Source organism: Hyperolius riggenbachi, chromosome 5, assembly GCF_040937935.1.
Source record: "Hyperolius riggenbachi isolate aHypRig1 chromosome 5, aHypRig1.pri, whole genome shotgun sequence".
Taxonomy (NCBI): domain Eukaryota; kingdom Metazoa; phylum Chordata; class Amphibia; order Anura; family Hyperoliidae; genus Hyperolius; species Hyperolius riggenbachi.
Genome location: NC_090650.1, coordinates 89,062,442 through 89,084,973, shown reverse-complemented (window position 1 = coordinate 89,084,973; position 22,532 = coordinate 89,062,442). Strand labels below are relative to the sequence as shown.

The 22,532-nt window shown below is 50.6% G+C and overlaps 1 protein-coding gene across 5 annotated transcripts in view; it reads left to right on the top strand.

Moving 5' to 3' along the window:
• The window catches only part of LOC137518306 (ATP-binding cassette sub-family B member 5-like), a 232,054-nt gene that overhangs the window by 113,396 nt on the left and 96,126 nt on the right, over positions 1 to 22,532 (top strand). The window contains exon 1 of one of the 5 annotated variants that reach the window (XM_068235980.1): positions 8,641 to 8,717. The exons of 3 other annotated variants lie outside the window; for them this stretch is intronic. In XM_068235980.1, the coding sequence (XP_068092081.1) occupies positions 8,682 to 8,717 (36 nt within the window). In that variant the 5' untranslated portion in view covers positions 8,641 to 8,681. Of the gene's footprint in view, positions 1 to 8,640; positions 8,718 to 8,929; positions 9,074 to 22,532 lie in introns of those variants that run through there. One more of the 5 variants, XM_068235979.1, reaches the window with a different exon arrangement.

Genomic DNA, 22,532 nt, shown 5'->3' with positions numbered 1-22,532 from the left:
GTTCAGCCATAATGGTAGATGTAGGCCTACGCGTGCAAACCGCCGCGTTGGACGCGGAATCAGCTGCCTTGTTCTGAACACATGCGGCGGCTTTTCCGCGTTTTCTCAAACTCCCAGCCTGGTTCATTACTCAAAACCGCAATCATGGGTAAGACTGCCGACCTGACTGCTGTCCAGAAGACCATCATTGACACCCTCAAGCAAGAGGGTAAGACATAGAAAGAAATTTCTGAACTAATAGGCTGTTCCCAGAGTGCTGTATCAAGGCACCGTGACCTCAGTGGGAAGTCTGTGGGAAGGAAAAAGTGTGGCAGAAAACGCTGCACAACGAGAAGAGGTGACCGGACCCTGAGGAAGATTGTGGAGAAGGACCGATTCCAGACCTTGGGGGACCTGCGAAAGCAGTGGACTGAGTCTGGAGTAGAAACATCCAGAGCCACCGTGTACGGGCATGTGCAGGAAATAAACCACCAAGAGGCAGGCGCTCACAGTTGTACACAATGTTGGCTTAGTACTGATAATTCATGTGTCATAAAGAGTCCAATACACATCCCCCATCAGTCCCCAAATGTCCACACAATATCTCAATTTGTTGTTATCGCATCAAGTTTCAATCCTCCTCTCAGAAGTCCATCAATAAATACAGAGACAGGGCAGCCGTCACCACACCCGAGTGGATGCCACTCACCGTGTGTTAAGACCTATTGCCAGGTCAAGATTCGCCTCTGGGACCGTTACAGGTCGTCCCCCACCGCTCCCGGCAGTCTCCCCTTCACTTCCAGTAGCTTCACCTTCCTCCACACTTGCACCTCAATAAAAACGCCTCAACAGGCGGGGCTTAGACGCGGAAGACACTCACGCAGTAACCCACGAGCTGAGCGGCGTGACCCGGGCAAGGAGGAGAGCGGAACCGAGCGCGCGGCGGTCAGGACCCTCCAGCTGCAGGGATTGCGCAAAAAAGGCGGGGCTTAGACGCGGAAGACACTCACGCAGTAACCCAGGTGGCGACCTGGTTTGTGTCACAATTATATTGGATCTCTTAAAAGGGCCAGTGCCAGCGCGAAGTGTGTTTTTGTCTATATGTGCAGGAAATAGGCTACAGGTGCCGCATTCCCCAGGTCAAGCCACTTTTGAACCAGAAACTGCAACAGAAGTGCCTGACCTGCGCTACAGAGAAGCAGCACTGGGCTGTTGCTCAGTGGTCCAAAGTACTTTTTTCGGATGAAAGCAACTTTTGCATGTCATTCGGAAATCAAGGTGCCAGAATCTGGAGGAAGACTGGGAAGAGGAAAATGCCAAAATGCCTGAAGTCCAGTGTCAAGTACCCACAGTCAGTGATGGTCTGGGATGCCATGTCAGCTGCTGGTGTTGGTCCACTGTGTTTTATCAAGGGCAGGGTCAATGCAGCTAGCTATCAGGAGATTTTGGAGCACTTCATGCTTCCATCTGCTGAAAAGCTTTATGTAGATGATTTTCATTTTTCAGCACGACCTGGCACCTGCTCACAGTGCCAAAACCACTGGTAAATGGTTTACTGACCATGGTATTACTGTGCTCAATTGGCCTGCCAACTCTCCTGACCTGAACCCCATAAAGAATCTGTGGAATATTGTGAAGAGAAAGTTGAGAGACGCAAGACCCAACACTCTGGATGAGCTTAAGGCTGCTATCGAAGCATCCTGGGCCTCCATAACACCTAAGCAGTGCCACAGGGTGATTGCCTCCATGCCACGCCGCATTGAAGCAGTCATTTCTGCAAAAGGATTATTTGAAGGTTGACTTTGTTTTAAAAACACTTTTCTTTTATTGGTCTTATAAGGAATAACACACTTTGTATATGGGTGGACTATGTGATAAAAAATCTATTCACCCAAAGTGAAGGACTTATTTTTTATTTTTAACAATAATGACATGTTATGTTCAGTAATCACTGATGCAGAATAAACTTGAACTAGGTTTATTTACAAGTTACATTGTTTGTACATCAACCATGCTTAGGTCCATACCTCCCAACTTTTTGAGATGAGAAAGAGGGACACTTAAGCCACACCCCTTTCACAACCCTGACCACGCCCCTTGCACACCCCTAGTCGTGCATATCATAAAGATTTCATGAGAAAAATACGTTGTTTTATAATTCAAACCACACTGGTCCTTTCAATCCTGGTTCATTTTCCTTCATGTTAACATTTTAAATTTTAAAAATAGTAATATATCAATTTAAAGGATGGGAATAGAGTTTAGAGTCAATCAAACACATTTTTTAGTAGAGAAATATATATATTTACATAGAAAGAGGGACAAAGTCCTGAAAGAGGGACAATGAGGAGCAAAGAGGGACAGAGGGACAGGGCTAGGGACTGTCCCTCCAAAAGAGGGACAGTTGGGAGCTATGCTTACTTAGCTTCTATCTCCAGCACACACTGGGCTTTATTCACAAAGCGGTGCTAACCCAGTTAGAGACTTTAGGCGTGATAACCATTTTTATCATGCCTAAACTCAGTTTAGGCATGATAAGTTTAGGCATGATAAGTTTAGGCATGCTAAGTTTAGATAAGTTTAGATCGCGCGCAAAGTCCCGCACGCAAAGCAGCGCCATTAAACTCTATGCAAAGTGCACCAGACTTTGCTAGCACAAAACTTTTGATCAGCTGTGCACTGCGGTGCTAACCCAGTTGGTGCTTAAACTTATCACGCCTAAAAACTTATCACACCTAAACTTATCATGCCTAAACTTATCATGCCTAAACAGAGTTTAGGCATGATAAAGGGCTTTTCACTAGCGTGCTAACTGTTAGCACCGCTTTGTGAATCAGGCCCACTGACTCAGCAGAAACAGAAAATAACTAGTCTAGAGCAGCATAGATAGATCCCACGCAATCATGCAGTATCACAGCAGTGTCATATTAATATCACAGTGCCATCTACAGGCCAGAAGAATGAACACCACATAACACTTCTGCTAGGTACACACAGTGAGATTTTCAGGCACATTTACTGTCAGATCGATTATTTCCAGCATGTCCCATCTGATTTCTGATCAATTTTCCGTTCACTCATCAGATCGGACATGTTGGAAATAATCGATCTGACAGTAAATCTGCCAGAAAATCTCATTGTGTGTACCTAGCATAACTTTGAAAAATAAGTATTAGCAAATTACAGTCTATATGGCAAAACATATATGAACACTAACTGGTGACCCGGTGTTGCCTAGGAATGTATTTGATTGTTGTTGGTTCTGGCCATTTTTTCTAACCTAAACATGCAGTCACTCAATGACCAAGTTTGAGAGCTTCGGGGTCCTTGGCATCAATAATTTAAATTTTCCCATTGAAACAAATCTGATTGGCTGTTTGTGGCTCCACCCCTTTTGTAATTATTACACCTAGTCACTCAATGACTGACTGTACCAGGATTGAGGCCTCTGCCATTAACAGTGTAAGAATGACAGCAATTTAAATATGCCCCTTGAAAATTAATAGATTAATTTTGAATGGCTGTTGTAGGCTCCACTCACTTTCCTGAATATTAATTCCAGTCTCCAAGTCTGAAAACCCTGTGAGTAACAGTCTAAGAATGGCTGCAGTTTACATTTTCCCATTTAAAATGAGCGTCTGAATTTTGATTGGTTGTTTTATGCTCTGCCCACTTTCTCTAAATTTGGAGCCTCCATCACCAATTGACCAACTGTGCCAAGTTTCGGGACTCTGGCTTTATCATAGTGAGAATGGCAGCCCTTCACATTTTTTCCATTGAGGTAAATGGGTGAAATCTGATTAGCTAGCTGTTTGTGGTGTGCAGGGGGGTTGCGAGACCCCCAGAACATATGTTCACAGGTAGTAAAGTATCTGCATACCAAGTTTGATTTAAATCAGTCAAGGCGTTTTCGAGTGATGGCCACAGTGCCACCCACACACACACACACACACTCACACACACACACACACACACACACACACACACACACACACACACACACACACACAGACACACACACACACACACACGTACATAGATTAATTAATGTTATTAATATTATTACTGTAATTTTTACCTCCAATAAATTGTCTCTAAGCTACTCTGTCTACACAACTCTGCCCAGCTACACTACACTAATCCCTGTTGCCCCTACCAGTTACACTACTAAACTACACTAACACGACACTGCCCTAAACTAAACTATAATTAACTAAACTACACTGCTCCTGCCGATGCGATCCTCTCCTCCTGGCTCTGGGTCATGCTCCTTGTGCAGTCCTTTTTTTCTGCATCCTGCTCGATCCTCTCCTCCTGGCTCCGGGTCCTGCTCCTTGTGCAGTCCTTTTTTTCTGCATCCTGCTCGATCCTCTCCTCCTGGCTCCGGGTCCTGCTCCTTGTGCGGTCCTTTTCTGCATCCTCTGCGATCCTCTCCTCCTGGCTCCGGGTCCTGCTCCTTGTGCGGTCCTCTCCTGGATCCTGTGCGATCCTCTCCTCCTGGCTCCGGGTCCTGCTCCTGTGTGCGGTCCTTTTCTGCATCCTCCGAGATCTCTCCTCCTGGCTCCGGGTCCTGCTTCTTGTGCGGTCCTTTTCTGCATCCTGCGCAATCCTCTCCACCTGGCTCTGGGAATTGCTTCTTATGTAGGCCTCTTCAACATCCTGCGTGATCCTCTCCACCTGGCCCCGGGTCCTACTTCTTTTGCGGTCCTTTTCTCCATCCTGCGCGATCCTCTCCCCCTGGCTCCGGGTCCTGTTTCTTGTGTAGTCCTCTTTTGCATCCTGCGTGATCCTCTCCTTCTGGCTCCGGGCTCTGCTTCTTGAGCGGTCCTTTTCTCTATCCTGCGCAATCCTCTCCTCCTGGCTCCGGGTCCTGCTTTTTGTGCGGTCCTTTTCTGCATCCTCAGATCTCTCCTCCTGGCTCCGGGTCCTGCTTCTTGTGTAGTCCACTTCTGCATCCTGCGCAATCATCTCCTTCTGGCTCCGGGTCCTGCTTCTTGTGTAGTCCACTTTTGCATCCTGCGCTATCCTCCCCCCTGGCTCCAGGTCCTGCTTCTTGTGCGGTCCTCTTCTGCATCCTGCACGATGCTCTCCTCCTGGCTCCGGGTCCTGCTTCTTGTGCGGTCCTTGTCTGCATCCTGCACGATCCTCTTCTCCTGGCTCTGGGTCCTGCTTCTTGTGTGATCCTCTCCTGCATCCTGCGCGATCCCCTTCTCCTGGCTCCGGGTCCTGCTTCTTGTGCGGTCTTCTCCTGCATCCTCAGCGATCTTCACCCCCTGGCTCCGAGTCCTGCTTCTTGTGCGGTCCTCTCCTACATCCTGTGCGATCCTCTCCTCCTGGCTCCAGGTCCTGCTTCTTGTGTGGTCCTCTCCTGCATCCTCTGCGATCTTCTCCCCCTGGCTCGGGGTCCGGCTTCTTGTGCGGTCCTTTTCTGCATCCTGCGCAATCCTCTCCACCTGGCTCTGGGAATTGCTTCTTATGTAGGCCTCTTCAACATCCTGCGTGATCCTCTCCACCTGGCCCCGGGTCCTACTTCTTTTGCGGTCCTTTTCTCCATCCTGCGCGATCCTCTCCCCCTGGCTCCGGGTCCTGTTTCTTGTGTAGTCCTCTTTTGCATCCTGCGTGATCCTCTCCTTCTGGCTCCGGGCTCTGCTTCTTGAGCGGTCCTTTTCTCTATCCTGCGCAATCCTCTCCTCCTGGCTCCGGGTCCTGCTTTTTGTGCGGTCCTTTTCTGCATCCTCCGAGATCTCTCCTCCTGGCTCCGGGTCCTGCTTCTTGTGTAGTCCACTTCTGCATCCTGCGCAATCATCTCCTTCTGGCTCCGGGTCCTGCTTCTTGTGTAGTCCACTTTTGCATCCTGCGCTATCCTCCCCCCTGGCTCCAGGTCCTGCTTCTTGTGCGGTCCTCTTCTGCATCCTGCACGATGCTCTCCTCCTGGCTCCGGGTCCTGCTTCTTGTGCGGTCCTTGTCTGCATCCTGCACGATCCTCTTCTCCTGGCTCTGGGTCCTGCTTCTTGTGTGATCCTCTCCTGCATCCTGCGCGATCCCCTTCTCCTGGCTCCGGGTCCTGCTTCTTGTGCGGTCTTCTCCTGCATCCTCAGCGATCTTCACCCCCTGGCTCCGAGTCCTGCTTCTTGTGCGGTCCTCTCCTACATCCTGTGCGATCCTCTCCTCCTGGCTCCAGGTCCTGCTTCTTGTGTGGTCCTCTCCTGCATCCTCTGCGATCTTCTCCCCCTGGCTCGGGGTCCGGCTTCTTGTGCGGTCCTCTCCTGCATCCTGCGCGATCCTCTCCCCCTGGCTCCGGGTTCTGCTTTGTGTGCGGTCCTCTCCTGCATCCTGCGCGATCCTCTCTTCCTGGCTCCGGGTCCTGCTTCTTGTGCGGTCCTCTCCTGCATCCTGCGCGATCCTCTCCTCCTGGCTCCGGGTCCTGCTTCTTGAGCGGTCCTTTTCTCTATCCTGCGCAATCCTCTCATCCTGGCTCCAGGTCCTGCTTCTTGTGCGGTCCTTTTCTGCATCCTCCGAGATCTCTCCTCCTGGCTCCGGGTCCTGCTTCTTGAGCTGTCCTTTTCTCTATCCTGCGCAATCCTCTCCTCCTGGCTCCAGGTCCTGCTTCTTGTGCGGTCCTTTTCTGCATCCTCCGAGATCTCTCCTCCTGGCTCCTGGTCCTGCTTCTTGAGCGGTCCTTTTCTCTATCCTGCGCGATCCTCTCCTCCTGGCTCCGGGTCCTGCTTCTTGTGCGGTCCTTTTCTGCATCCTGTGCGATCCTCTCCTCCTGGCTCCGGGTCCTGCTTCTTGTGCGGTCCTTTTCTGCATCCTGCGCAATCCTCTCCTCCTGGCTCCGGGTCCTGCTTCTTGTGCGGTCCTTTTCTGCATCCTGCGTGATCCTATCCCCCTGGCTCCGGGTCCTGCTTCTTGTGCGGTCCTCTCCTGCATCCTCCTTGATCCTCTCCTCCTGGCTCCGGGTCCTGCTTCTTGTGCGGTCCTCTCCTGCATCCTATGTGATCCTCTCCCCCTGGCTCTGGGTCCTGCTTCTTGTGCGGTCCTCTCCTGCATCCTGCGCGATCCTCTCCTCCTGGCTCTGGGTCCTGCTTCTTGTGCAGTCCTCTCCTGCATCCTCTGCGATCCTCTCCTCCTGGCTCTGGGTCCTGCTTCTTGTGCGGTCTTCTCCTGCATCCTGCGCGATCCTATCCTCCTGGCTCCGGGTCTTGCTTCTTGTGCGGTCCTCTCCTGCATCCTCTGCGATCTTCTCCCCCTGGCTCGGGGTCCGGCTTCTTGTGCGGTCCTCTCCTGCATCCTGCGCGATCCTCTCCCCCTGGCTCCGGGTTCTGCTTTGTGTGCGGTCCTCTCCTGCATCCTGCGCGATCCTCTCTTCCTGGCTCCGGGTCCTGCTTCTTGTGCGGTCCTCTCCTGCATCCTGCGCGATCCTCTCCTCCTGGCTCCGGGTCCTGCTTCTTGAGCGGTCCTTTTCTCTATCCTGCGCAATCCTCTCATCCTGGCTCCAGGTCCTGCTTCTTGTGCGGTCCTTTTCTGCATCCTCCGAGATCTCTCCTCCTGGCTCCGGGTCCTGCTTCTTGAGCTGTCCTTTTCTCTATCCTGCGCAATCCTCTCCTCCTGGCTCCAGGTCCTGCTTCTTGTGCGGTCCTTTTCTGCATCCTCCTAGATCTCTCCTCCTGGCTCCGGGTCCTGCTTCTTGAGCGGTCCTTTTCTCTATCCTGCGCGATCCTCTCCTCCTGGCTCCGGGTCCTGCTTCTTGTGCGGTCCTTTTCTGCATCCTGTGCGATCCTCTCCTCCTGGCTCCGGGTCCTGCTTCTTGTGCGGTCCTTTTCTGCATCCTGCGCAATCCTCTCCTCCTGGCTCCGGGTCCTGCTTCTTGTGCGGTCCTTTTCTGCATCCTGCGTGATCCTATCCCCCTGGCTCCGGGTCCTGCTTCTTGTGCGGTCCTCTCCTGCATCCTCCTTGATCCTCTCCTCCTGGCTCCGGGTCCTGCTTCTTGTGCGGTACTCTCCTGCATCCTATGTGATCCTCTCCCCCTGGCTCTGGGTCCTGCTTCTTGTGCGGTCCTCTCCTGCATCCTGCGCGATCCTCTCCTCCTGGCTCTGGGTCCTGCTTCTTGTGCAGTCCTCTCCTGCATCCTCTGCGATCCTCTCCTCCTGGCTCTGGGTCCTGCTTCTTGTGCGGTCTTCTCCTGCATCCTGCGCGATCCTATCCTCCTGGCTCCGGGTCTTGCTTCTTGTGCGGTCCTCTCCTGCATCCTCTGCGATCTTATCCCCCTGGCTCCGGGCTCGGTTTCTTGTGCGGTCCTCTCCTGCATCCTGCGCGATCCTCTCCTCCTGGCTCCAGGTCCTGCTTCTTGTGTGGTCCTCTCCTGCATCCTCTGTGATCCTCTCATCCTGGCTCTGGGTCCTGCTTCTTGTGTGGTCCTCTCCTGCATCCTGCGTGATCCTCTCCTCCTGGCTCCAGGTCCTGCTTCTTGTGCGGTCCTCTTCTGCATCCTGTGCTCCTGGCAGCGCACTCCTCTTCTGTTGCAGTATACGCAGGGACACCGGGCACCTACCGCTATGTAAAACCGTTGGTCCTCCAACTCCTAGTTCCATGCTTGCTGTCCCTGTACATTAGTGGCGCATGTGTGCTGGGGGTCATGCATTCAACGATTAGATTGGACAGACAATCATTCAGGAAATTGGATCATTAATGGGCACCTTAAGATGTTTACATTTCTGACCTCATACATTTCAGGCAAAGTAATGCCATCACAAATCATTTGATGTATAGTGTAAACATTGGCTTGTTTTCCACGTTTGATGTTTCTGCTAAATCACACCACGTGAATACAGCATGTTCAGGTGTTTAGTAAAGCTGGATTTGGAGGCAGTCTCATTGTACACTAGCAGCAGGTATCGGTTGCTAGGATGCTGCTGATGTCATGAAAGTTAATATTCAGGAAACACACTTCTCTCCAATGAAAAAGTTATTCTGTATCACTCCTCCTCCTCCTCCTCAAGCCTGGAAGTTGTAAAGCGAATTCATTTCTGAAGCTAAAAGCGACAGGATGGCTGAACACAAAGCAGAGAGGAGGAGGAACACGTGTCACAGGAAGGTAGGAAGTACAGACCCTCAATGCTGGGGACTACCACATACAAATGAGTGAGGACAGCAGCTGTGGTAAAGTCCCACCTTGCTCTGTCATCTGAAGAGCAAGAAGGGAGCGAAGCTGAATATATTTTCATGATTTATTCAAAGCAGAGCTTCCTAGCTCACGTTATAGTTTGTGGTTTCATCATACTTACCTCCCAACTTTATGAGATAAGAGAGTCAAACACATAGTTTTATCATTCGACCAAACTGGTCCTCCCTGTCAGGTTTAGTTTTACTTCATTTTAACATTCGAAAACAAGAAACACAGCTCCCAACTGTCCCTCTTTCGGAGGGACAGTCCCTCTTTGGCAGCCCTGTCCCTCTGTCCCTCTTCCCTTCTTATTTGTCCCTCTTTCAGGACTTTGTCCCTCTTTTTATGTAAATATATATATTTATCTACTAAAAAAAATGTGTTTGATTGACTCTAAACTTTATTCCTATCCTTTAAATTGATATATTACTAATTTTAAAATGTTAAAATGAAGGAAAATGAACCAGGATTGAAAGGACCAGAGTGGTTTGAATTATGAAACAGCATATTTTTCTTATGAAATCTTTATGCGTACACGTGACTAGGGGTGTGACGGGGGCATGATCAGGGGTGCAGCAGAGGGGATCAGTGAATAATGGCGCACAGCGCCCAGGGCCGGCCCTAGACTTTTTGCTGCCTGAGGCAAATTTTTAAAAAATTGCCGCCGCCAGCATAAAAATGGTGCCGCATTAAAAAGATACGCTTATCGCTATTTATCGTTAGTACTGCATAATAATGGCGCACAGGGAAAAAAGAAGAAAAACGGCACACACTAACGTTATTTATCAATAGTGGCACACACTAACGTTATTTATCAATAGTGGCACACACTAACGTTATTTATCAATAGCCCCCTACATAAGCCAAACTGCAGACGTTATTTAACTGCAAAGCGGTGAATGGATTTAATGTAACACTGTCAAGGTTAGGGTTGGGCACCACTGGAGGGTCTTAGGGTTAGGCACCACCAGGGGGGTCTTAGGGTTAGGCACCACCAAGGGGTTGGTTAGGGTTAGATACAGGGAGGGTTCTGTGTGAGAGTAGGGTTAGGTATAGTTACAGTACAATATACACCACCAGGGGGGTGGTTAGGGTTAGGCACCACAGGGGGGTTTAGGGGTTAGGGATAGGTACAGAGAGGGTTCTGTGTGTTAACGCTAAATAACGATAAGGCTTTAAACGCTAAATAACAATAAGGCTTTAACGTTAAATAGCGATAAGCGGCAAATGGATTAGCGGCAACACTGTGCGCCATTATTCACAGGCGCCATTTTCAGATGGATGCGCAGCAGAGGCATGGCGTAAGTGTCCCTATTTCTTATTTCAAAAAGTTGGGAGGTATGAGAAATATATCGATTTCAAGGCTGGGAATAACGTTACTGTATTTTTTGGAATATAAGAAAGCAGGGAAAAATATATAAAATATATATACTAAACCAATTCCAGGATTTCCCAACTATTGTCCTCCTGTGTCCCCATGTGTCCTCCTGTGTCCCCTTCTGTGCACCATGTGTCCCCTTCTGTCCCCCTGTGTCCTCCCTTGCTCGTACTGTGTGTACTTTTCTCTCCCTGTGTCCTCCTGTGTGTCCCACTGTGTCCTCCCTTGCCCCCTGTGCGTCCACCTGTGTCCTCCTGTGTTTCCCACTGTGTCCTCCTTTGTCCCCTTATGTCCCCTGTGCCCTCCTGTGTTTCCCACTGTGTCCTCCTTTGTCCCCTTATGTCCCCTGTGCCCTCCTTCAGTCTCCCAGTGTGTTCCCCTGTAACCTCCTTTGCCCGTGTGTCGACTTTTATTCCCCTGAGTAGCCCTCCATACCTCTGTGTCCCCTCCTGTTCCCCTATGCGGTCCTCCAGTCCCCCTGTGTCCCCTTATATCTCCTGTGTTGTCCTCTGGTCCACCTGTGTGTCCACTCCTGTCCCCCTGTGTTGTCCTCTGATGCCCCCCCAGTCTCTTCAGCTCTCCAAGTGTAAAAACAATTAGCAGCAGCGTGTTTTTCCTCATCCAGCGGTTCCTGCGGCGAGCGCAGACCTCTCATCTCCAGCGCTGCTCCTCTAGTGCTGATCGCGTCATCAGCAGAAGCCGTCATTAGGGAGAGCAGTGCAGGAGAGAAGAGGTCTGCGCTCGCTGCTGGAATCGCTGTATTAGGTGAACAGCACTGCCGCTAATTGTTTTTACATTCCGGGAGTGGAGGAGACTGGAGTGGGGGTGACCGGAGGACCACACAGGGTGAGTATAAATGCAGTCGCCAACTGAACACATTTTTAAGTAAAAAAAAAACCTCATATTTACATGGATATGTTTATTAGTCCCACAAGAGAGACAAATAAGGTAGGTTTCCATGGTATAAAAGGAGAACTCCACAGGCAGGACCTGCATGACAGTAAGGCCTAGTCCACACCAGGTCCGGAAACGTATCCGTGGCTCCGTTTTTCAGCCCTGATGAAAAATGGAGTCCAGGATACTAATGTTAAAAATAGCAGCCGTCCTCACCCAAGAAAAAAACGGATCCGTCTGCGTTTGCAGGGACCCGTTTTCAAAACCTGAACGGAAGGTCCGGAATTTCTGCATTTTAACGGACCACAGATACACGGATGGGTAGTGAAAAGCAATGGGAAAACGCAACTCCACCTCCACAGACAAAATAGCACCCAAAACGGATGAAAAAAACAGATAGTCTGAACTTCCTTCTCCTCCCCGTCATCTCTGACAAATTCACTCCCAAAACACTCCCCTGTATATTACAAATATCCTTACATGGTGCTTATCTACTTTCTTTACAGAACAACCACTCCCACTTCCCATCTATTGTCCCAAATCCACTCCCACAGCCCCCACCACTACATTCCCCATGCTCAAAAAATGTTACCTTTTTTTCTAAGCATTAACCACACCCACGTCCTGCCCACTGATTCCCATTGACAAAATAATTGATTATTGGCCCAAAAACTCTTTCCACTACCTTCCTAATGGCCAAATTCCCATAGAGACGTTTTCTGTCCGTTTTGGGGGTAAAAAATGGAACAGAAACAGATGCAAAACTGATACACTTTTTTTGAAAAACGGATCAGTTTGCGGTCTGGTGGTACTTCCCCTAATCCCCGACTGTAGCGTCCGTCCTGCAACCGTGCCTGGTGTGGACCTAGCCTAAGGCTCCAGAGCTCTATAGTACAGGGAGCAATACAAAGCGTACAGTTGGGAGACGGATATCAGATCACACGTCTGCCGAGTTTCAATCTAATTTAGAGTGTAACAACATACCGTGGCTCATTAGCCAGGGTCTAACATTAGCCATATCCTCTCCAGTGCATAACACTAATCTTAATCACTTAGTGTTACTTTATCTGTGTCTACGCTTGCCCTGCACTTTAATTAGGAGAGGCAAGATGCTAGCACTAGATAGTACATCCAGGTTACTCACTAAAGTCCTGTATACCTGTGCTCACTGTGAGGTGCAACCAATGAAAAAGGGAAACCAGACAGACACCCTGTAAAATCTTCAGGCTTTATTTATCCGACAAGGATTAATGGCTGGTGTTACTCTGCAAAGGGCCTCTGACGATGCGGAAGTTGTCCCCAAAGCAACTGTCAGGCCATTATTGGTACCCTCACTCCTGTCCTATTGTCTCTTGATGTGCCATTAATCCTTGTTGGATAAATAAAGCCTGAGATTTTACCTCAGGGTGCAGCGTTCTCCCTCATTCTTTGCTTGCCCTGCACCTAAATGTAGACTGGGCTCAGACTTCAATGGGCTTGGGCATTTAGCAGATGGTTTTAGAAGATCTGGTGTGATCATCCACAACACAATCCACTTGTTCCCTACTTCCCATATCATAGATAGTGCTAGTTTGGATTGTTTCAACCTCATTGTGAGAAAACGCGGAAAAGCCGCCAATACTCAAGGTGAGGCGGCTGACTCCGCGTTCAACATGGCAGCTGGCGCGCAGTCGGAGCGCGGAGAAACCGCCGCATGCTCTAACAACAGGATGGCGGATTCCGCGTCCAATGCGGCAAGTTGCTCGCATAGGCCTGCTCCTCTCAGCAATGCGGAATGCGGAGAAAATGCCGCACGCACTGACAGCGGTGCGGCGGTTTCCGCATCCAACTCAGCAGAAACATTACAACACATGACTGGTGTGGCTGGGACTGATAGTCCACACTGGTTTAGGGGGACGCGCGCGCGCGCAGAGAGGCAGGGCCTTTATGGCAGTCAGAAGAGGGTCAGCTGACCAAGCTGGTCAGCTGACAAGTTCAGTAACTTCCATTGGTCCAGCACTTAGGGGAGGCGCTGGTGAGTGCTAATGTATATATACTGGGTGCTGGTCATTCATCTGGTGTCTGCCGTTGCGATCACTACGTGGTAGCACTCAGACCTTGTCTGTATCTGTGTTATTAGACCAGTTTCCAAAGGTGTTGATGGCCAAGGATCTCACACCTTAGTCTAGGAATTCTGTTATTATCTGTATTGTTATCTAGACCAGTTTCCTAGGTGTTGACGGCCAAGGAACTCACACCTTAGTCTAGGAATTCTGTACCATCTGTATCATTCACATTATTCTAGTCTAGTTCCTGGAGTGTGAGAATCTTGGAGCTCACACTGAGGGCCCATTCACACTTACAATCGCAGAACGCCGGCGATTACCGCCGGCGTTCTGCGGGAGTGATTTTCCCGCGATTAGCGCGGAAAAATCACTGGACACTGCGGCGGTTTTGGAGCGATCGCGATTAGCGTGCTATGCACGCTAATCACGATCGCAAATCGCGGAACGCTCGTCGCCGGCAAACCGCTGCATGCAACGCGGTTGCGGTTATCGCTAACCGCAACCGCGGCAGTGAGAACACGGCCACTAGCTACAATGTGTAGCGGTTCTTGCAGAACCGCTAGCGGTTTGCCGCGAGCGGGAATCGTGCGATTCCCGCTCAGGTGTGAATGGGCCCTCAAGTCTAGGCATTGTTGATTATCTGTTATGACTTTCTGCATTCCTGACCATTCTCCTGATCTCTGATTCTGTACCTTTGTCTTTCTGATACCTTGTTGCCAAACTCTGCTAGTTCCTGGATTCTGCATCTGTCTCCTGTCTCTGTACTGTATCTGTCCGTGTGGTTACGACCTGGCCTGTCCGACCTCGAGAACTATCTCTGCTGTTAAGAGATAGTTCACAGATCTGTTAGTGACACTATCTCTTGGTGTCACTCACGTTCTGTCCTTCCCACTGTCTCAGCCTGGCTCCGCCCCTTGGGGAGCATCAGACCTGTGGAAGGAATCTGATCCATAGCAGTAGCTCTTACTGTCTAGCACCCATCCTCCGGGTGCGTTCCTCAAAGTATTACTGTTGCACCAAACACTCTCATCTCTCGGGTGTCCAGAGGTTGGAAGATATATCTGATTATCGGTGATACTGCAGAGCATCAATAATCGGGTATATTCTGCATTCTCGGTGATACTGCAGATCACCGGTAATCAGATCCTCTCTGTGTTACACCGATCGTTACACTCGTCATTTATCCTCCTGCCTTCCTCACCCTGCCCTATCTCTCAGTTGTCCTTATATCCCATGTCGCCTCCCCCATCTTTCACTTATCCCTCCATCCCATACCTATCCTATTCACTTTGTTTCTTCTCCCAACTCTTACCTTTCCCACTCCTTGTCACCTCCCACATCCCTTATCTGTCGATTTACCCCTCACAAATCCTCCCATTCCATGTGGCATCTTTCTTGACTATCCTTCAAACCTCATGTCACTACCACCTACGTCACTCATCCCTCATGTTTCCAACATTTCTTTTCAATGTCACCTCCTCTGACCTCCAGCTGTACTCCCACCCCTCATCTGTCTTTCTACTCCACTAAGTCAACATCAGTAGGTGAGGGTTAGGTGAGACAAAATTTGGAATGGAAGAGTAGTAACTCCTAACTTTGTCTCACCTGACCCTCACCTACTCTCCTACCTCCAATGTTATGGCCCGTACTCACGGGCTACAATTGTCGCCGCAACACGCGGCGTGCGCATGTTGCGGCGACAGGTCGCCCGTGAGTGTGGGCCGTCGCACGGGCATGCACCCCGAACTGTCGCCCGTCGCTGATGTCGCCAGGTGATTGAAAGTTTCCATCGCCTGGCGACAGTCGCCGCCGCACCTCCGCCGCAACTGTCGCTAGTCCGCGTGAGTACGCGGACTAGCGACAGCAACCTCCATTAAGAATGCGGAGCTTCCGGCGGGGGGAGGAGGAACGTCGGCGACAGCTTCCATCGCGCCGCTGGTCCCTCTTCCGCGTGTGTACGCGGAGGGACCTGGCGAGGAGCTGTCGCCGGCCTGTTGCCCACACGCTCACGTGTGCTGGCGACAGGCAACTTTTGCTGCCCGTGAGTATGGGCCATTACATCCCTTTGTTTGTTTTCTTTACGCTTGTGATCAGTTCTTTGTTTGTCTACTGTAATTACCCTGAAGTTGCGACCCCAGACTAAATTAACTTTAATAGAGCTTCAAATTACAAGAGTGAACAGGTTTCTGAAACCAAAGGTGCCCATACATCATGATCAGGCAATGTATGGGCAGAACGAACAAGAGACAGATCTCTCTCTGATCGAATCTGACACCGCATCCGCCACCTCGCCAGCCTGATGTTGCCCCTCAATGTAAAATGTTCCCCCCTGTGTCCGGTGCAGTATGCTTTCCCTGTCCATGTCTGCCACTGGCTCTGGGCTCCATCCACACGCCACATACACACGCCCCACATGTTTGCCAGTGTGTACTGTACGTTGGCGTGTGTGTGATGTCACACGCACCCATGTTACTCTGGCAACCACATGCGGTACGTGTATGTGGATTGCGGACAGAACCCAGAGCCAGTGGCCGACACGGACAAGTAAAGCATACTGCACCAGGCACCGAGGGGGGGGGGGGCACATTGTACATTAGGGGGAACAGCACCAGGAGTTTCATTGCATTTATCGCTCATCCCGATATTACTGCCACGCACACGATCGATCACGACGACCCGGCATCTTGCACCGTGTCCGATCGATAAATGTGAGCAATTTCAGTCCGAAATTGGTCACATCATTGATTGGGCATGCTCTTGGCAGCACCGATTTACATCCAATTTGATAATAATCAAATTGGATGTTCGATCAGCCTTCAAGTCGATAGATGTATGGTCACCATAACACTGCTGTTTTCCATTAAAACACATGAGGCTCGATTCACTAAATCGTGATAAGTGATATCACGGTCGCGCTAGTGTTTTTGCACGTGAAACCGAGGCAGTTCGCATTCGCGCTCAAAAATTTGCGACTGCGCGCGAAGAACATTACACGCAAAATACTAGGGCGAGCATGGTATCAGTTATCATGGTTTATTGATTCAAGCCCATGGAATCCTTTACTATCAAAGTGAAGGATGCTAATCAGTTATCGATATGCTGCTGTGAGACACTTAATAATCTGTTTATAAGTGTGGCCATAGTCTCTTTATTGCCCATTAGTGATGGTTCGCTGGGTGAACATAGTGGGTAAAACATCTTGTGCTGCGATTTACTAGTGAACCCATGAGCTAGCATTCATTACACTTTAATACACTGGTAACATATTTGTTACGTAGGTTATGCAGGCTGCGGTAATTGCGCAACGTAGCTGTCAGAAGTACAAGTACAAATTGCTATGCACTTCTTGCACACAGCAATTTTACAGACAGTTATTGAATACACTTCTGTGTGGCATGTTGTGAGTGACATAACATGCAAGCAGCGTCTCCTGTCTCAGTGACAATGGAACAATGACATTTTCTATCTAATTATATGAAGAGGATGGCTCACATTCTGTTACTTGTCTCAAAGAACATGTCCAGGCAGCACTCTGGAAATAGGAGGAGAGGAAAGACAGTGAGACGCAAATACAGGAAGTATATTTCACACAGAGTGAGTGCTCTTTCTGCAAAACACCGTCTGCTTTATAAAGAAAATACTGTAGTTTAAAATGTAGTGTGCTTTACCAATGGAAAGGATAATCCTCATCAAATCAACTGTATATAGTTCAGTATTTTAACAAACTGTATAATGCAAACATTATTGTAATCACACGCTTCATGTTTTATTGTGACACCTGTCCCTTTTCTGCTCTCAGTACTGAGATATGAGAATAACAGCAAATGACCGCATATGGAGAAACGGAATCCTTGCCGATTGATATCTCCCCCTGTGAGGCGGCACAGATCTCCCACCACACCCATAGTATATAACCTTATTAGTAGGTTTTAGTTGTTAGGTAGTTGCCGAATGTTGTGCAGGATACAGTGGGGTGTGTCTTGCTTCATGACTGGCTGAAGAGATGCTTTGCGTAGCAAAGAAGATATATAACCTCCTGACTGTATGAGGAACTGTTTTGTGCCAGCAGATAAGTTATAGTCTAGAACTCTAGATGGTCTGCCTGTTGCTAGAAGCCTTGCCAGTTTAGTCAGACAGCTGACGTGTCGCCGCTCCATCCCTACTTGTCCTGATACTGAAATTATGAGGCAGGACACATTTTAGAGTGAGAGGGACTTTTTGTACCTGAGGCAGAATGAGCTCAATGATTGGGACACAGAGGCATCTTAGTCATTTCATCACATGACTCTGTTTTTCCTGTTTTTGTGTGGGTCCCCTCTGGCTGCCTCACCCCCCCCCCTCTCCCCCAGGTGGCAGGAATGCCTCTTTCCCACATCTTTGACCCCCTTGAATGGCCCACCCCTGCCTCTTCATCTCCACTCCACCGCCTCTCCACCGCCTCTCAGGGCCGGTTTAAGTGGCCCTGGGGCAAACTATAGTGTTGGAGCCTCCTAGTGCAAAGCCTCCCCCCCACGCTATTACCCCTCTGCTCCCCGGGGCCCTGCAAGCAGCCGTAAACACCTATTAGTCCCATCGGGTGAGCAGACGGGCAGCGGCTGTACTCTGAGACTTGCTGTCTCCCTCCCACTCTATGATCCGGCGCGTCATTTGTAAATACGCGCCGGGTCATAGAGTGAGAGGGAGACAGCGTGTCTCAGAGTACAGCCGCTGCCCGTCCGCTCACCCGACGATACTTATAGTTAATTATGGCTGCCATTATAGCTGCAGGGCCCCAGGGAGTGAGGGGAGCAGGCAGAATGGAGCAGGGTCGACCCTGCGGGGGCCTCAGCAGAGGTCAGGGCCCCGGGCAAATGCCCCTTTTGCCTCTATGGTAGCACTGGCCCTGCCGCCTCTCCCCAGCCCTTTTCTCCACCTCTCACAGAGCACACAGCTAAGGCCCGGTTCACATTAGCGGCTGCTATCCGGAATCGCCGTGCCGGAGCCGTGCCGGAGCCGGACCGCATGCGGACCGGACGAAACGGACGCACGGCATAGCAATGAAAGTCTATGCGACCGTTCACATGCGTCCGTTTCGTCCGGACCGGAGCCGGACCGGATCCGGACTCCGGCGTCCGTTCCAACATGCGCTATTTTTTGGTCCGGCTGGTCCGGCTGACGTATCCGGACCGGAGCCGGAATGTTGCATCCGGCCAATGGAAACCAATGAGAACCGGAGAGTGCACAACACACTGGCTATAAAAACCGGATGTTGTACCACACTTCCTATGCTGACTCTATGGTATGGTGGCCATTTTGGATGGGGACCACATGGCACCAGCGTTCACAGAGTGGAGCAGCAGTGACTTCATGCTGGAGCTCTTTGGCAGCAATATGGAGCAGGATCTGTCTGATAGCGAGGGGGTGAGGCCCTACACATCAGAAGACCTCATCCTACAGGTGCAGCAGGTACCAGCCCTGTGGGACAAGGGGGATGCGGACCACAGCAACATCAAAAAATGCAGAGGCCTGTGGAAAAAAATTGCCAAGCTGTATGTGGAGGACTTTGAGAACTTGAGCAAGAGACAGCAAGGCACAGAGGGTATGTTGACTAGAAGTTTTTTTGGGGGGGGGCTTGTGGTTTAAGCTTGTGATGTATTCAACTTTTGCTATGGATTTGTGTCACCCACGTGTTGCCCACCCACCCGTGGCCCACCCACCTGTTCCCCACCCACCTGTACCCCACCTGTGATGTATCCCACCCACCTGTGATGTATCACACCCACCTGTACCCCACCTGTGATGTATCCCACCTGTGATGTATCCCACCCACCAGTACCCCACCTGTGATGTATCCCACCCACCTCTACCCCACCTGTGATGTATCCCACCCACCTGTACCCCACCTGTGATGTATCCCACCTGTGATGTATCCCACCCACCTGTACCCCACCTGTGCTGTATCCCACCCACCTGTGATGTATCACACCCACCTGTACCCCACCTGTGATGTATCCCACCTGTGATGTATCCCACCCACCAGTACCCCACCTGTGATGTATCCCACCCACCTCTACCCCACCTGTGATGTATCCCACCCACCTGTACCCCACCTGTGATGTATCCCACCCACCTGTACCCCACCTGTGCTGTATCCCACCCACCTGTGATGTATCACACCCACCTGTACCCCACCTGTGATGTATCCCACCTGTGATGTATCCCACCCACCAGTACCCCACCTGTGATGTATCCCACCCACCTCTACCCCACCTGTGATGTATCCCACCCACCTGTACCCCACCTGTGATGTATCCCACCTGTGATGTATCCCACCCACCTGTACCCCACCTGTGCTGTATCCCACCCACCTGTGATGTATCACACCCACCTGTACCCCACCTGTGATGTATCCCACCTGTGATGTATCCCACCCACCAGTACCCCACCTGTGATGTATCCCACCCACCTCTACCACACCTGTGATGTATCCCACTCACCTCTACCCCACCTGTGATGTATCCCACCCACCTGTACCCCACCTGTGATGTATCCCACCTGTGATGTATCCCACCTGTGATGTATCCCACCTGTGATGTATCCCACCCACCTGTGATGTATCCCACCCACCTGTACCCCACCTGTGATGTATCCCACCCACCTGTACCCCACCTGTGATGTATCCCACCCACCTGTACCCCACCTGTGATGTATCCCACCCACCTCTACCCCACCTGTGATGTATCCCACCCACCTCTACCCCACCTGTGATGTATCCCACCCACCTCTACCCCACCTGTGATGTATCCCACCTGTGATGTATCCCACCCACCTGTACCCCACCTGTGCTGTATCCCACCCACCTGTGCTGTATCCCACCCACCTGTGATGTATCCCACCCACCTGTGATGTATCCCACCCACCTGCGATGTACCCCACCTGTGCACATAAAACATACACAATGACCAATTATTATACATCAATTTATTGTAAAAAATTAATACATTTAAAATCACTCAAACTTGAAACTCCAAAATAAACACATTTCAACAAAACATATTAAAAACCAAACATTCACCCTCGTCCAGGTGGTGTGGTAAAATAAAGTCTCAGTTGGTCCCTGTTCCGCAGTGACACTACCCTTGGCCTGGTTGCATACCTCCGCAGGGGCATTAGTGGAAGCACATTCGGGGGTTCCGGAGTCTCTCTTTCCTCCTGCCGCACAAAGTTGTGGAGGATGCATGCTGCCTTCACCACGACAACTGCGTTGCCCAGTTTCAGCAGCATGGGCGTGTGGAACACCCTCCACTTTGACACCAGGATCCCAAATGTGCACTCCACCATTCTCCTTGCACGGCTCAACCGAGCATTGAAGTGTAGCTGGCTGGCATCAAGTCCCCTGTCTGGGTACGGACGCATTACATGGTCGGACAGGGCGAAGGCCTCGTCCCCCACAAACACATAGGGGTAGGCCGGTGCCCTTGTCCCAGGCCAGGGTCTGTCACGGGGGAGACGCAGTCTGCCTTCCTCCATCAGCCGGCAAAGGGTCGTACGCTGGAAAATTCCAGAGTCATTGGAACTACCGTACGACCCCACATCCACGTACACAAACTTGTAGTCCGCATCTGCCACTGCCATTAGAACAATGCTGAAGTATTTTTTATAGTTGAAATAATGGCTGCCACTCCCCACGGGTTTCTGAATCCGGATGTGTTTCCCATCCAGTGCGCCAACACAATTAGGAAACTTGCACTCGGTCCAGAAGCCCTGGGCGATCTCCTCCCATTTCGTGGTGTCCGGCACAGGCATGTATCTGGCCCTCAGTCGCGTCCAAAGGATCCTCGAAGTCCTCACGACGATGCCTGCCACCGTGCTCTTCCCAATACGAAATGTGACATGTAGCGATGTATATGTTTGTCCAGTTGCGATGTACCTACAAGAGAAATAATCGAAATCAATTTTTCATGTCGTTACAGGAGAAAGGTACAAGACAAGGTGGCGCAATATACGGGATGCATATGTGAAATGGCTACGGAAGAAAAAACTTGCCGAACGAAGTGGCAGTGGCGGGGGAAGGCGACAAAAAGACTACCAATTTGCCAAGCAATTGTCTTTCATCAATGCAAGCCTGGAACCTAGACTGTAAGTACCACTACTGTGGGCAGGAACTGAGAGCTCATTTACCATGACTTCGGCCATGTATTGCTATGGCCTCAATTCCCATGGCTAGCGAACTTTTCTCACAAGCTTTATCAAATGTTGGGTAGAAACGGGTGATAAAGTGATTGCTAGTGTTTGCTAGCTCTGTGAATTGACGCCACATGCTGTTTGGCACACCAATAAATATTTTTTTTATCTACAGGACTGAAGACAATTTGGAGCAAGAGGAACCGACCCAGGAGGCACGGTTCAGCAGTGAGGAGAGCTTGGTGGATGATGACGTCGCCGATGTAACCTATTGCCCCGAGGCGAGGAGTAGGAGGAGGGAGTCCTTAATCACAACTCCGTCCTTTGATGATGACTTGGCAGAAGAGAGCTTGGATGTTGAGGTTGCAGGACCGAGTGTGGAAGAAGCTGAACCTCCACAATCGACCGCTATGGAAGCTCCAGGGGAACAAGAACAAAGTGAGGAGCACCGAGAGACTGCAGCACAACCAGCGCGCAGGGCAACCCCGACACAGGCCAGAGGACGGGAAGATGCTGCCACACCACCAGTGAGGACCACCACACCAGTGAGGCGTCGAGGTACCCTCCCCCCAACAAGGAGAGAGACAGAGTCCGAGATGTCCGGGGCTGTCTCCGGACTTCTCGGGATTCTTCAGAGCCACCAAACTCTCATAACCCGGCAGTTGCAAGATGAGGACAGGGGCCATATCATGGAGCAGTACAAGTCCCACATCACTACACTGCAATGTGAGCTCGACGCTGTACATGGGCACTACAGGGACGAGCTTAAAATGATGCATGAGATGCACAGAGGAGAAATCGACCAACTGCGTGCGCAGCATCATCAGTCGGTGGGCCAGCTGCAGAACATGATGCAGCAAATGCATCAACAAAGCAAGGAACTACTGAAATTGCAGGCACACCCGTGTTT